Below are 14056 nucleotides of genomic sequence, written 5' to 3'. Positions count from 1 at the left end.
CAGAGAAAACATTCAGAGATACAAGGCCCACAAACATAGCATTGCTCAACTTTCAGCTGGCAAAAGAAAGTTGGAAAATTTCTGAATTCTAGGGATCCTCTTGAGTTGCAATTTCAAAAATTTTGAACACACATTCAATTTTCATCTAGACGTGAGCTGTCCTCTAAGGAAAAACCAAAACAAAGACCTAAGAAACGAAAGTGCACATGGATTACCAAAGGTATCCTGGTTTCTAGAGAAAAAATTTCATTTTTCTCGGAAATAAACAAGCACACAGTTAACGAAGAGTTCAAAAGATTTTTTCAAAAGTACAAACAAAATTTATAGAAAAGTCATCAAAGCTGCGAAAGCTATGATGTAAAACAAAGCGTTGCTTACGTCGAAAAACGTATCAAAAAACTGCATGGGCCTTCATCAACAATAAAAATTTATTAATTGATAAACCGATTGAACTACAGATCAAAGATAAACTCATCAATGATCCTTTAAGGGTAGCTGAGGAGTTCAATAAAATTCTTTTCCTCGGTTGGAGCTGAACTAGGACATCGTCCTCCATATAGCCAGCCGGTTCACATGTCAGTGCCGAGTCCAATAGCTTCATTGGCTCTGGTCCCGGTATCAGAGGAGGAAATTGCTAGAGTGATACGAGGCATCCCATCAAAACGGTCTAATGACTCAAATTATGTGTCAACGTGGCTCCTAAAGCAATGCTCTAAGCATTTATTGGGCCCGCTCGAACACCTTATCAACCTCTCTTTTCACTCGGGAGCGTTTCCTTCCTCTCTCAAAATCGCTAAAGTCACTCCAATTTTTAAGAAGGGTGACCCTCTTTCAACTCAAAATTACGCCCCATATCGATATTGCCGGTCTTCAGCAAAATCTTTGAGAAGCTCTTTCTTTCCCGTTGTGTGAATTTTCTGGACAAACACCATCTACTGTCTGTAAACCAGTTCGGATTCCCAAGTGGTAGATCGACGGTGGACGCAGTCGTGCGTCTAGTCGATGCGATAGTGGAGGGAATTGAAGGTCGAGGAGATACTTTGAGTATTTTCCTTGACTTATCAAAAGCGTTTGACTGTGTCGACCATCAAATCCTCATTCGCAAACTGGAGTATTACGGATGCGAGGAGTGTCGCTCAAGTGGCTCAAATCGTATCTCAGTGATCGAACACAATTTGTAGGCATTTCAGGCGTCAAATCGGGAGAGGAGGGTCTGAGCTATGGTGTTCCTCAGGGCTCCATACTTAGCCCTTTACTCTTCTTGATCTACGTAAATGATGTTGGTTCATCGGTACAACAAGGGCGACTCGTCCAGTACGCAGATGACACGACTCTCTGTCTCAACTCAAAATCACAAGAAGAACTTGAAAAAATTACGTTCATTGAGCTCAACAGTGCAGTTCAACATTTCAATGAGCTCAATCTCAAAACAAATCCTTTGAAATCAAAATTCATTCAATTTAGTTTGCGACAAACAGATTCAGATTGTAGTCCTACAGTCATGTTAGACGAATCTGAAATCACTGAAGTGTACTCAATGAAATTCCTTGGAATACACCTAGATCGAGGTTTGACTTGGGATTGTCATGTAGGACTATGTTTGTTCAAAGTTATCCTCAGGCATTTATGTCTTGAGGAAACTGTCCAAATACTGCCCAACGCAGGTACTGATGACGGCATATTATGGACTGATCTACCCACACCTTTCTTACGGATTGGCATTGTGGGGAGGTTGCACAACCGCAAACTTTTCCAGAATTTTCATCCTTCAAAAAAAAAGCAGTTCGAAACAATTGCAAAACTGCAATGGAGAGAGTCGTGCAGGCCAGCTTTCAAAAATCTAAAATTGTTGACATTACCTTGCCTCTACGTCTTGGAAACGTGTCTTTTTTCAAATCCAAATGCGAACACACAAGAGGTAGTGATTTACACTCTTATGCAACTAGAGGCAGGGATGACTACCGAACTGGAAGACACAGGACGGTAGCTCACGAGCGTTTGCCTTCTCAGGCAGGAGTTCGAATTGTCAACAACTTGCCGAACTCGATTAAATGTGTCCCCATGCTGAAGGCATTCAAAGCTCGTCTAAAAAACAACATTGATTACACATGCGTTCTACAGTATAGACGAGTTTATGGCACACAATTGGGAGACCTCTCAATTGGCTGACTGACCGGGGAAGTGGTGGATCAATTCGAATGAGTGAGAGAGAGTGAACGCAAAAATTGTATGTATGGAAGGGACTTCGATGGTAGAACGAGTGGAAAATTTAGCTCGATATACGTGACGATTGCTATAACATTGTGTTTATGTTCTACGCAATAAATAATTTATTATTATTATTATTACATGATAAAGTTCAAGAGTATGTTTTTTGCACAGCCATCAATATAATTTTCAGTTTAATTTTAACGAATGGCTTCAGACAAATCTTGGATTAAAAGGATCTTATATTAATGTCTTACTCTGTGAATTGTTTTCTTTAAATTGATTTTTAATTTGCAATTTAATGAAAGATATTGATTTGTCGGATTATTATACTGTATATGTTCCCACATATTTAACATATGCCTTAACATTTGAAATTCTTTCTTTTTTGAAAGTTAAATGTTTCATGGTGGTAGCACGAAGTTCTTATAAATAGAAGCCAATATTTTCTAAAACGGATTTACGTAAACTTACAATATTTAGTATTGGTTATCTAATGTTTGAGCTTTTTCGATGAAGTGGATCATGATTCAGATTTGAATTAATATAATAAAAATACAATGAATAGACTCAAAGCAAGTGTTTCATGTTGTAAAATACTATTTACGGTATATTTTGATAGATAAACATATTGGAGAAGACACACACACAAACACACACACACACACACACACACACTCTCTCTCTCTCTCTCTCCCTCCCCCTCCCCCCGTGTGTTTGTTTGGATAAGTTAGGTTATAAAAGCATTTAAGGGATTATACTGTCGAGCCTAAAATAGAAATGGCCGCCAGCAGGCTTTTAGCGTCATTTATTCCAGAGATATATGCTTCATTTCGTACGGTACAGGAATACAAAGAGACAACGCGGTTTTGGTGGAATGAAATCCACTCTCTTCTCCTTCTTGAATTAAGAAAGCAAAAAGAAATTTAAAATAATCAAAGTTTAGCAATGGATTTAGCAAAGCCTAAATTGAAACTGAATATGTTGTAAAAGACAAAGATCCAAGCGTATACCTCTAATCTAGACCGATCAGCATAAGTAGGAACCATTTAAACGCACAAAACAGACGCACTGTACGCTGCACGCATCAGAAAAGGAAAGTTGTACACAGATTTACGTCTTGAATTTTAATGTGTAGGCCTGAACGTTTAAGCGGTAAGGTATGGCTTTTCATTAAGACCCAATGAGCAAGTTCGTTTGTCAAGCCAATAAACACGTTAGTGTAAAATACGTGTACGCATTTGATTACGCTTTCTGTTTATATGTTCTGCCTATCACACGCCTTGATTTTAAATTAGAATTTTCATTTCACAATACAAGAGTGTCAAGAGACTTTGTTTATAAATGCATCCCATTATAGCACAATCGCGTAGATGAGAACGCGGGTGCGTACGTTTGTGTATGGGTAAGAGAGATACAGAGAGAATATAAAATTACGAAAGGCAGCACGCAAGATTAAATAATGTAAGGTAGGTAACCCAAATAAGACCTTGGCCCCAATAAGGACAATAGCCTTTATTTTTAAATGTACTTACACTGGGCAGAAGAGTGCAGCACCAGTCAATTGGTTGTCGATAAGAATAATATCCTAGAAGTTTCAAATTTCTACGCTTGATGCAACAATGTCAGTCACGTCTAACATCAGAACAATAGTGTAGGTTGTAATTTCAGGTAAGTTTTATTTTTCAAATCAACAAAATTTAATCCATTAAATTTGGACAGTTTTATTCATTTTAGAGTTCAGTGTAAGTTCAGTCAATCAGGCTTCAAGAGGATACCAGATACCACGGAGAACCTTAGGAAACCATTTAACAACAGGTGTACAAACTAGGAAGTTAGGTGGAAATTAGATTTTATCATCTAATCAAAAAAGTGGTCTTTGCTCAAGAATCTCAAGATTCTTTTACAGAAATATTGTCCGTTCAATATACGGGGTGACCCAAGCAACTTCCCGTACTATGATCGGGTATAGTCTGGTCTCATTCCTTCACTAACGTCCATCCGTTTCCTTAGCCACTATGGCTTAGTCTGGAGTTCATCGTGCTTTCGTAGTAAAATAATTAACATCTACAGTTTTATTTATTACTTTGGTGCAAAGAGTGATTTGTTTACAGATCAAAATTCCATGAAATGAACAAGTTCTGGTCGAAACATTATTTTGCAGTGAGTTGAGAACTTTAGAACAACAGGTAAAGTGTTAAACAAAATCATCTAGTCAACCTAAAAGGAAAACATTGAGACTGTGAGGTAGTCTCTTTTGCGGCCCCTACAGAGTTATGCAAGGAAACATGTTGCAGCTGTTAGGTTTTCTGTGTAGCTTTCTCAACGCGGAATCTTAGGAGTTGACAACCTTGCTGTGTGGTTTCAGCAAGATGGTTCTAATCCTCACGCTGCTCACGTATGAAGCGCCGAAACCTATTTCCCATGGACAACTGATCTCGATCCGAGGTAATGTTGATTGGCCGGAACGTTTCCCGAACCTCGCAATGCATGATTGTTTTCTTGAAGGTTTACTTTAAACCTAAGCTGTATACATAGAGGCCTCGATCTTTAAAATATCTGAACACAGCTATTCAAGAGAAGATAGCAGCTATTCTATAATTTATGATGATAACTTTTAGAAATCGCCATCAAAATTGCCAATAATAGACGGACGCTACTCAGCAAACACCATTTTCAAAACATGGTAAATGAAAAATGTTTAAAATAATGTTACAGTTTTCACTATACAGGTGTGATTTTTTTATTTATTAACTTCAAAAATGTGGAAGGTCTTTTTGGTCACCTTATACAAATGTTTAGTAAATACTCAATAAATCAGTTTATGTAATGTTCAATTTTTTCAAAAGTGTTCAAACAATTAGTGTTTAAACAATTTTTTGTTTGGAAGTTTAATGAAGTTTTTATAAAACATATCGAAGGGATTTAAATTTGTCAGCAAATATAAATCTCATTAGCGATCATGCTGATATCAGTACTTCTCCAGTAATGCTGCTGCCGCAAGTGCGGCTGATGCTTGATTGCGATCAATTCCTCTAGACTTGGATTATAATTAGTCTTCCAGAATAGAATCTTTCTTTAAAACGATCTTTGTATCATTGATAGGGATCAAAATACTGTAAGCCTATGAATACTTTTTCCCCAACTAGAACAGTTTAATTAAATGCATTTTACTCCATAAGAATATCGCGTTAAAAATGAAATTACGTTAACCTTTCCAGTCAAAACTTCTTTGGCTTTCTTTATAAAAATCAAAGAAAATCAAAAGTTCAAGAATAATTTGAGGAAAAAGATTTAATGCTATAAAAGAAAGGTGAAACCAAACTTTTTATGAATGATCAAGGATTCGATATCGGCTCATGCCATCTAACTGATGTAATGTAATATACATACAAATGACTATTGATCAATACTTTTTTAAAACTTTATTGAAACGAAAACGTTCGTTATAGCAGAAGTAAGTAAAGTGAAAAATGATAGAATTATTTCGAGTCTCGCAAAGTATTTACAAATTAACTTTTAAGTATTAAGAAATAAAACAATTGCTACTCAGTAATAATAATGCGATCAATTACGAAGCATACCTTCATTAATAGCTTGGAATCCGTTATTGCGCAGAACAAAAGGATTCTTCCTCTTATCTGTCTTGACGTTAATTTGGAAATCTGATTCCTGAAAACTTGTAATGAATGCGAGTACTTCCTTTGATGAGACGGAAAATGTACGTCGTTAAGCCTTTGTAATTCAAATTACATTAAGTTAATTAACGTTAGTAAATATTAATAGATGTTCTCAATCAATTAAATTTTCTTTCAACATTTGTTCGTTTGTTCAAGATAATATGGCACATATAGAATTGGTCTGATATTAATAACATGTTTGTTTAAATTTGAGTCCTTTCCGTCCAAAACGTAACGTAATGAAGCCCTACTAGCCGTTTACATTTGGTATATGAGATTTGAATTTACATCACTGTTCCTTCTCAAATTGATTTTGAAATGATGATACATTGACGGCACACATTAATAGATACTGCGAAAGATTGTAAAGCTGGGAAGATTAAATATAAATATTAAACGTTTATTACTCGAGTGTTATCAAAGCCTATCACTCTACTAGCGGCTGGAAAGATTTCTGTACAGTCTGCCTGTCCGTTCGCACGACAGTTAAGTACGGCGCCCATTGCGACCGGCCCCGCCCGGCCTTTTTGTGAAGTCGAAATCAAATGGACACCCGCCAACTGCGACCGGCCCGGCCCAGCCCAGCCCGAAGCGGTCTTTTATTCTCTTGTCAAAATGCATACGATAAGGTCTATCCGGCCTCGGTCGACTCTTGGGGCGACTGTGCCGGTGCCGTGTGGGCCGATAGTCCGCCCAGCTCGCAGTGGGCGGGTGTCCATTTGATTGCATGCATTTCCACATTTCGAGAAGGCCGGAAGGGAGGTGATAGTATGGTGGGTTGCGACACCCCTTCTACATGGTCTCCTTTTCTGTCTAGAGTTTTTTCATTCTCCAAACGTACCCTCAGGTGCAACTCACATTTTAACTTACATTTTTCTTCTTCCATGCATATATAGGAAGGACTGAGACCGCACGATCCATGTACCATGTGAGTTTCTACTAATTCATAGAGTTCTTTATTTGAAGGGTTGGGAATTTCAGCAGATACAACTTTGCCAATGTCCTCTGGGTTCTTAAACTTAAAGTTATCTTCCAACGTTGAAAGCAGGTGAATGTGGGGCAGTCCACGTTTTTAGGATTCCACATTGTAAAAAAATGCTTTTAATTTTACACTTTAAAAATTACGAGTATTTTATCACTCGTAGTTGTATCAATTCTCCCACATTAACATGAAAAACTCGTACCACAATATCTGGCCTATTATTTGTTGTCTCCCAATAATCAATACTATCAGTTATTTCAGACCATGCAGGATTGCAAGTAAGTGTTATGAAGATGTCTGGCTTTCCAAACCTTCTTACTAATGCCATATCATCTTGGTAATTCTGCATCATATTTCTTGTACTCCCAATGAAATATTAAGGCAAAACTACAATCCAACCTACTCTCAACTTTTCATGCTCAGCCCTCACACGTAAAGCATCTGTTAAGCCTATTTTTCTACACGCAATTTAGTTAGCTCCCTTCGGATGTACTTTAGTCTATCTCCTTCAATACGGCAGTAATGGTCCACAAAAAGTTTTCCATTATTTATTACTGGATTGAAGTCACCTGCAGGCTCATTTTCTCGGACTGCAATTCTATATAAAACGTATTCTCGCATAGTAACAGTCTTTCGTATTTTAGTTTGACGCACACCTTGAATTGGCATATCTATGTGCCAAACAGTTTCCACATGGCCAAATTAAAGCGTAGCACATAGGATCAAAATGCATATTGTGATAATCCATCTTTTGTAAAGCACCTGCTCTTTCATAAACAGTTATATGTCTTTGAGAAGGAGATTCTCCATCAGCTGTTTCAAACACTGCAGCGATTTCAGAAGTAGTACGGTCATTATAATGCCACAGATCATGCCGGTCATTATCATGGTGGAATCGCATATCAAATTTATTGGTGAACGATATTCTTTACGAGCAAGTGCGTTTCCTCTTCAAGTTTCTGATGCATGGTTTTGTATGAACGGACATAAGGACTGAATTTATTAAGCAGATCACTCAAGTTGGTAATTGTCTGTTTGGCCAAGCCTTTGTTAGCATCATGTGACATTCTCATTTCATTAGCTTTGGCAAAATCAAGAATACATAACTGACTATATGAAATACTTTGGGAACCATCAGGATATAATGGAGAAAATCGGTGATAAACCATGCCATTAATTTTAAAGGAGTAAGGACAATTAGTTGGTAAATCAACTGTTATACCAAATGAAACAGATGCCATTGCATTATCATATTGGCGAATATTGCGTATTGAATTTTTATATCTTTCATTATTATCAGAGAACAACTCTTTTATTTCTTCGGTGTAGTATAATGTGGAAGTTTGATTTTTCCACCATAGCAACAGAGAGTAAACTTTTCAGCTGTGGTTTTGAAATACAATGATGGGCAATACTGACAGACTCCCTCAAGACCACCTACAGAGTAAGGGCATTTGGAGTAGCATCAGAAACCATACACTTTGAAGTAAATTTAAACTTCTTTCTACTCCTAAATACCGACCTTTGTCTCACGGAGGCCAGTCAGAGCGCCCTTGTCTTTAGTCCTCTTAATTTCAGGATCAACAACCACAGAACTTTATCAAGTGTTTCCCTCATAGGTGTTCTAGAACTGTCCTTAAGGACACTATAATCTCGGTTTCCAGAACATAGCAAGTCATGAGTAGGCCCTCCAAAACCAGAATTAGCAATGATGCCACCGTTTTCCCGATAAACTCTAAACAATCAATTTGGAAACAGCTCACTCACTCTGTGAAATTCAGTATGTCCCATACTGTCCATTGGCGCTTATTACACATTTATAATCAGTAGTATCTTTAATACTTTGGCCATTTGTTTCATCCCCAACAATAAACTTTTAAATGCACGCCGCCGCTTCTTAGCAGTGTGTTCAGTAGCAGTCAAACGGACCTCATGGTGTCTATCTTCAGTTCCAAATATACAATGAGAGATTGCCTGAAATAAACAGTTACCATAAACCATAATGGGAATCACTTTAAAATTGTTGATGGTTGAAGAACCATACGTCATTAATTAAGATTAGCTGGTGGAGGTACCAGTCGTCTTCTTTTAGAGGAAGGTCATCAAATCAGCATCATCAGGGAATTGTTTTATTCTTGTGGTTAAAGGACCACATGTCATTAAATTAGTTCCTTCACTTTGCAATTTCCATTTTCCCCTATTCCTGCGTGCGTCTTTTGTTTTCCTTTCAAGACCCATAAGTCAAAGTTAAAAAAGTACTCAAAAAACCTATATTAAAAAACAAAAAAAATAGGTCGAATGTCCGAGGCTCAGTATCCTCAGTAACAACCAGTTTGAGTAATCAGTAGCTCAAGATAAAGCGTACATTTCACTGAGTGTTCTTAAATAAAACACGAATTATGTAGGTTCATTAACACCAGGGAAATTTTAACGGTACTTTTCAAATCCCAATAAGGAATTTAGATGAGGAAAACCTTTTTCAGCAATACGTGGAATATAACAAAGCTAAGTTACTTTTAATACTTGATGCCTAACCTGTAAAAAAATACATTTCATTTAAAAAATGAAGGAAATCGGCCGGATCGAAATGCCGTACTGACTACTATTAGATTTTCATAACTTCTTTTAATATGTAGATGATCCATTACAAATATTGAAATTTGATATTTTAACCTTTTCGATACGGTTTAATTTTAACCTGAACCAAAATTAGCCCTGCTAACGATCAATTACCTTCTTAGAAGGATGAGGTATGTCCGTGCTCTCCTTTAATAGCTTGAATCGTGGCTATACAGTTATTTTTAAGAATTAACATGTTTAACTCAGAATCGCAGACAATTGTTATTGATGCTAAACTATTATAAGATGTGTGTAATATGACAAAAGGCCACGTTATTTAATTTAAATGATAACATAAATGTTTTTTTAACTTTCTTTTTAGCTAGTATATTACTTAATTTAAGTAATTGTAACAACTTCAATAGTAACTTCTAATATTATTTATACATGATAAAAAAGTTTCCTTTTGGAATAGAATTATTCAGTTTTCTATTCAAAGGACCGTAAATTTCATTTGTTAAAAAGTTGACTATTATTTTTAATCCGGAGCAGATTTCAAGTTAAGAAAGGTATGCCAAAAACAAAGTTTAGAACAAAGGTGATATCAATTATGTGACACCATAAATTCCAAAACCTGTGGCGATTTTCCAGAATTTCACAGCGCATTAGCTTAACTGACTGCGGTGAACTCTGGCGTTAAAATGAGACACCTTGCCAGATATAATGCCCCACTCATTAAGTCTTTAATGGCTTCTGTTCGTAACGTGACAGTTTCAAAGATAGCCTTTGTAAATTAATTGTATATGATAGTGACTATGGAAGAGCAGTTATAGCAACACCGCACACGACATCTGTTACCGGGTTAAATGGAGTAACAAAATATCATCTTAGTTATTCACAACATCGGTGATGGTGATAGTGTTTAGTTCACGAGAAAAGACAAACGTCTTTCTGATCAAAAAGTTTTGATACTCGAGTAAGACAGTTAACCACAAACAAACCAGCAGAGCTACAAAAACGGGAGTTAAAATATAGTTTGTTTATTTCTGCGTTTAAACACATACATCATCACTTACAAACAATAACTTTCAGTTTTTATACCGGTTGTCACGAAAAATATAAAAATATTTTGACGCTTTTCAATCAAACTGCAACTTTGAACATCAATGACTCGGACAATTGTGATGCGAATAAGACCAACTGTTAATGCAAGTTACAGTGTAATGTTTTTCAATAGGAAGTTTTAAGATTATACAAACTTTTATTCTTTATCGGACTGTTAAACATATTCGGTATTAGACTCGTTATAAGTGAGATTTTTAAAGTGATTATCTTGCGTGCGTAATTATGTAAACTACTATTTGTATCGCTAATTTTTAACATCAATTTAATTGAACAGGTTCGTTAATTTAACGCGGGCAGCGGCGGCTCACAGTGGTTCAGAGAGCGGAGAATTTGGACAAAATTCTGTATGCCTAGCAATAGTCGTAAACTGAATAATTTACATTGCTTCCTCTACCTTTTTCCTTCTAAACTGAAAGGGAGCTTGTCGAATAAACGGAATGAGTATTTATTTATTTACACGATAGTAATGAATCGAATTAAATATGTCTACATTGTCAAGTTATTTTTAACACAAATAATTGTTAACACCGAACTCATTACAAATAAAAGTTTTGTTTCACAAAACACATTTTTTTTAGCTATTTCAAACAATATGTACTACAAATAAAAGAGCAAGCAAAAAATAATAAGACATATCTTCTTTTTCCTTTTTACTGTGTTGACATGATCAAACCTCATTAAAACCGGTCACTCAGCGGTCACCCATCCAAGCTGCAGCCACGCTCGAAGTGTGTTCAGTAATAAATTCAAAATCGTAGACTTTACATTAAGTTGTAATAATACGTAGAGAAATATCCAAATACCACTGTATAACAGTTAAGAAATAGATGACAATTATAATAGCATAGTTATATTGTATAAGACAATATTTATATTATACATCTTAACTTTTGAAAGTTGTCAATGTTAAGTGTAACTGTTACTAGATATGTTTATGAAATACTTTTCTTAACATATATTACAAATATACATCGTTATCAGATTCATAGAGGATAGAGGGAAAGACCTTATGGAATGTTTTAGCAGTCTTTCTGTGCCCAGAGGCACGAAACTTCAGCTCAAGGGTTAGTTAAAACTTTGGGAACATATTTTTTATTTATTAAAACCTACGCCTTTTACTTATTTTTAAAAAATATTCATATTCTTTTTTGATCATCCTGCGACATTCGTTTATAAAAATATCAACATATTCTTATTGGAAGTAGCATTCTTCTAGCCAAAACTATGTGTGTTTTAAAATCTCACTTTAGTACTTATATATTTACAGAAATTACTCTTTTTTATTATTTATATTTACAAATGAATCGGAAAATGTTATTCTGACCATCACATCGACCTGTCTGAAATAAAATAATTTCGGTTTGCGTGTTAGCAGTAAAATTGTTATTAGCTGCATATTAGCAATAAACCTGTTCTAGAGTCCAAAGTCATAGATGGGTGCAGCCAATTCCTCCTCGTACAGTATTTGTAAATAATGTCCCTTGGATGTCTTAAGACAATTAATTTGGAAAAGGGGATAAATAAACAAGGAAAACTTATTCATTTCGATAGAAAATCACATAGGTTATACTTCTCATGTAGCAGGATGGAAAGACGCAGAAAATATTCCGGACACGGCCAGCTGTTGAAATACGGTTTTAAATAATAAATAATACAAAATTATCAAACTTGAAGATAATTTGTAAACATAAATCCCCTATTTACAGAAAAAGTTAATTTTTGACTAAACTAATGAATAAAAAATGTACTTCATAATCAAACTAAACAACGGAAAACTTTTTGTGACGTGACAAAATAAAATATTTTAGCGCAAAATATAAGATTTTGATTATAAACGTTCATTTAAAATTTAAGATAACTTAAAAAAACAAATTGAGTCCATGATTTTAACGTTGGAACCATTGTGCTTGCGCTTGGTCGTGTGAACACGGAAGTCGATATTCTTAATTTTAATATTTTCTACAGATAATTGTAAGTTACTTATTTGTTTTGTCCTACATTTTGTAAATTACATTTTAAACATAAGATATATATGTATAAAGTTATATAACAATATAATATATAATTAGTAGTACTTTTAATAATAGAGTGGTAAAGAAAATGCCATTCGTATATGGGATTTTTAGAGTTGATTTTGAATTATTGCATTTATTTTCATTAGTATCACTACGAAAATGCTTAGTAATGCACATATCAGATTTCAAGAAACTAAAAATGAATTCTCAAAATTTGAAGACCCTTCTTTAATAATTTAATTTTTTGCTCAATTGTGTAATGAAGTTTTATGAAAGGATATATCTTAAGTGAGGAAACGAAATTTATAAAAAAATTTTCTCTGCAAATCTCATGAGAGGGTTACCTAAAAAGTTCGTAATGTTTTTCTGTGAAATATGTCTTTGTCCCGGCCAGAAGGTGAGGTAATATTTCACATTATCACCGCCAGATAGCTCTGAGGTGCCGTAGCCTGAGGTTGCTGGCAGCCCGCCACTGTATGACGAACAGCGGTGGCCGTGTCTCCACTTCGCCCAAATTTATTTTCCCTAGAAAGTTTCTAAAATAACCTGCTATGCACTGAGTTATTGAGTAAGATTTAAAATACCAGTAATATAGCAAGAATCGTTTAACATCTATAAAAACGCTTTAGCAATAGTTCTTATTAACTTTCTTTTTGATGCAAATTATATTACTCAATAACAAATATTTACGAAATTGAAACTTTACGGTTTATTCGTTATTACAAATATTACAACAATAACCTGCAGTGGAAACTATACTCATTGTTTGTTGTTGGTACAAAAAAATATATATTTTCTGCATTAGTTAAATATTATATGTTATGTAAATGCTTGTTGGTTTCAAAACTGTACATTTTGTACAGTACTTTACATATTTCACAAGCAAGCGCGATCGCTTGTAAAAGGTTTCAGTAAAATCTGATTGGGACATTTATACTTCATTAAAAATATGTGGTGAAAATTAACATGCAACACAATAACAAGTTGTATAAAAACATTACATTATATGGTTATACTGATTTAATTTTTACGGATAAAACACATATTGTATGGAAAAGATATTCTAGATTGGTGGTATTTTATGAGATACGAATTATCTGAACATAGGTTGAAGTTGGAAGATGGTACTTGTCGCCGAAATAAAATGAAATTGTAATACTATTCTGTGCGAAATTCTTATTTATAATGAATAGGATGTGACTTGATTCATTGCATCTTAAGCACATTTGGCCTCCTTTCTTTCAGGCTCAGCCATATGCCCCCAGAGGGAGCGGTTGTGAAGCTTCGCGGCTCGAATTCGATCTTTGCTGGTGTAGAAGGAGTAGGGAGGACTTGGTAGTGCCGCAGCAGTACAGCCAGACCTGTCTTTACTGACATTTTGGCAAATCTCATTCCTGAAAAAAAAATACATAAACATTTACGAATATTTCAAAGCCATACAGAAATACTTGAATACAATATTCAATGTTATTTTTAGTTTGTTAAGA

The 14056-nt window shown here is 35.2% G+C and overlaps 1 protein-coding gene across 1 annotated transcript in view; it reads right to left on the bottom strand.

Moving 5' to 3' along the window:
- Window positions 1–13574: 13574 nt before the first annotated feature.
- LOC124354852 (probable cytochrome P450 6a14) overlaps window positions 13575–14056 on the bottom strand; it is a 34896-nt gene continuing 34414 nt past the window's right edge. Inside the window, exon 5 of the mRNA XM_046805611.1 lies at window positions 13575–13963. Within this exon, the coding sequence (XP_046661567.1) occupies window positions 13776–13963 (188 nt within the window). The 3' untranslated portion in view covers window positions 13575–13775. The remainder of the gene's footprint in view (window positions 13964–14056) is intronic.

Source organism: Homalodisca vitripennis, chromosome 2 (genome assembly GCF_021130785.1).
Source record: "Homalodisca vitripennis isolate AUS2020 chromosome 2, UT_GWSS_2.1, whole genome shotgun sequence".
In the NCBI taxonomy this organism is placed as follows: Eukaryota; Metazoa; Arthropoda; class Insecta; order Hemiptera; family Cicadellidae; genus Homalodisca; species Homalodisca vitripennis.
This window is presented reverse-complemented; position numbering and strand designations above follow the sequence as displayed.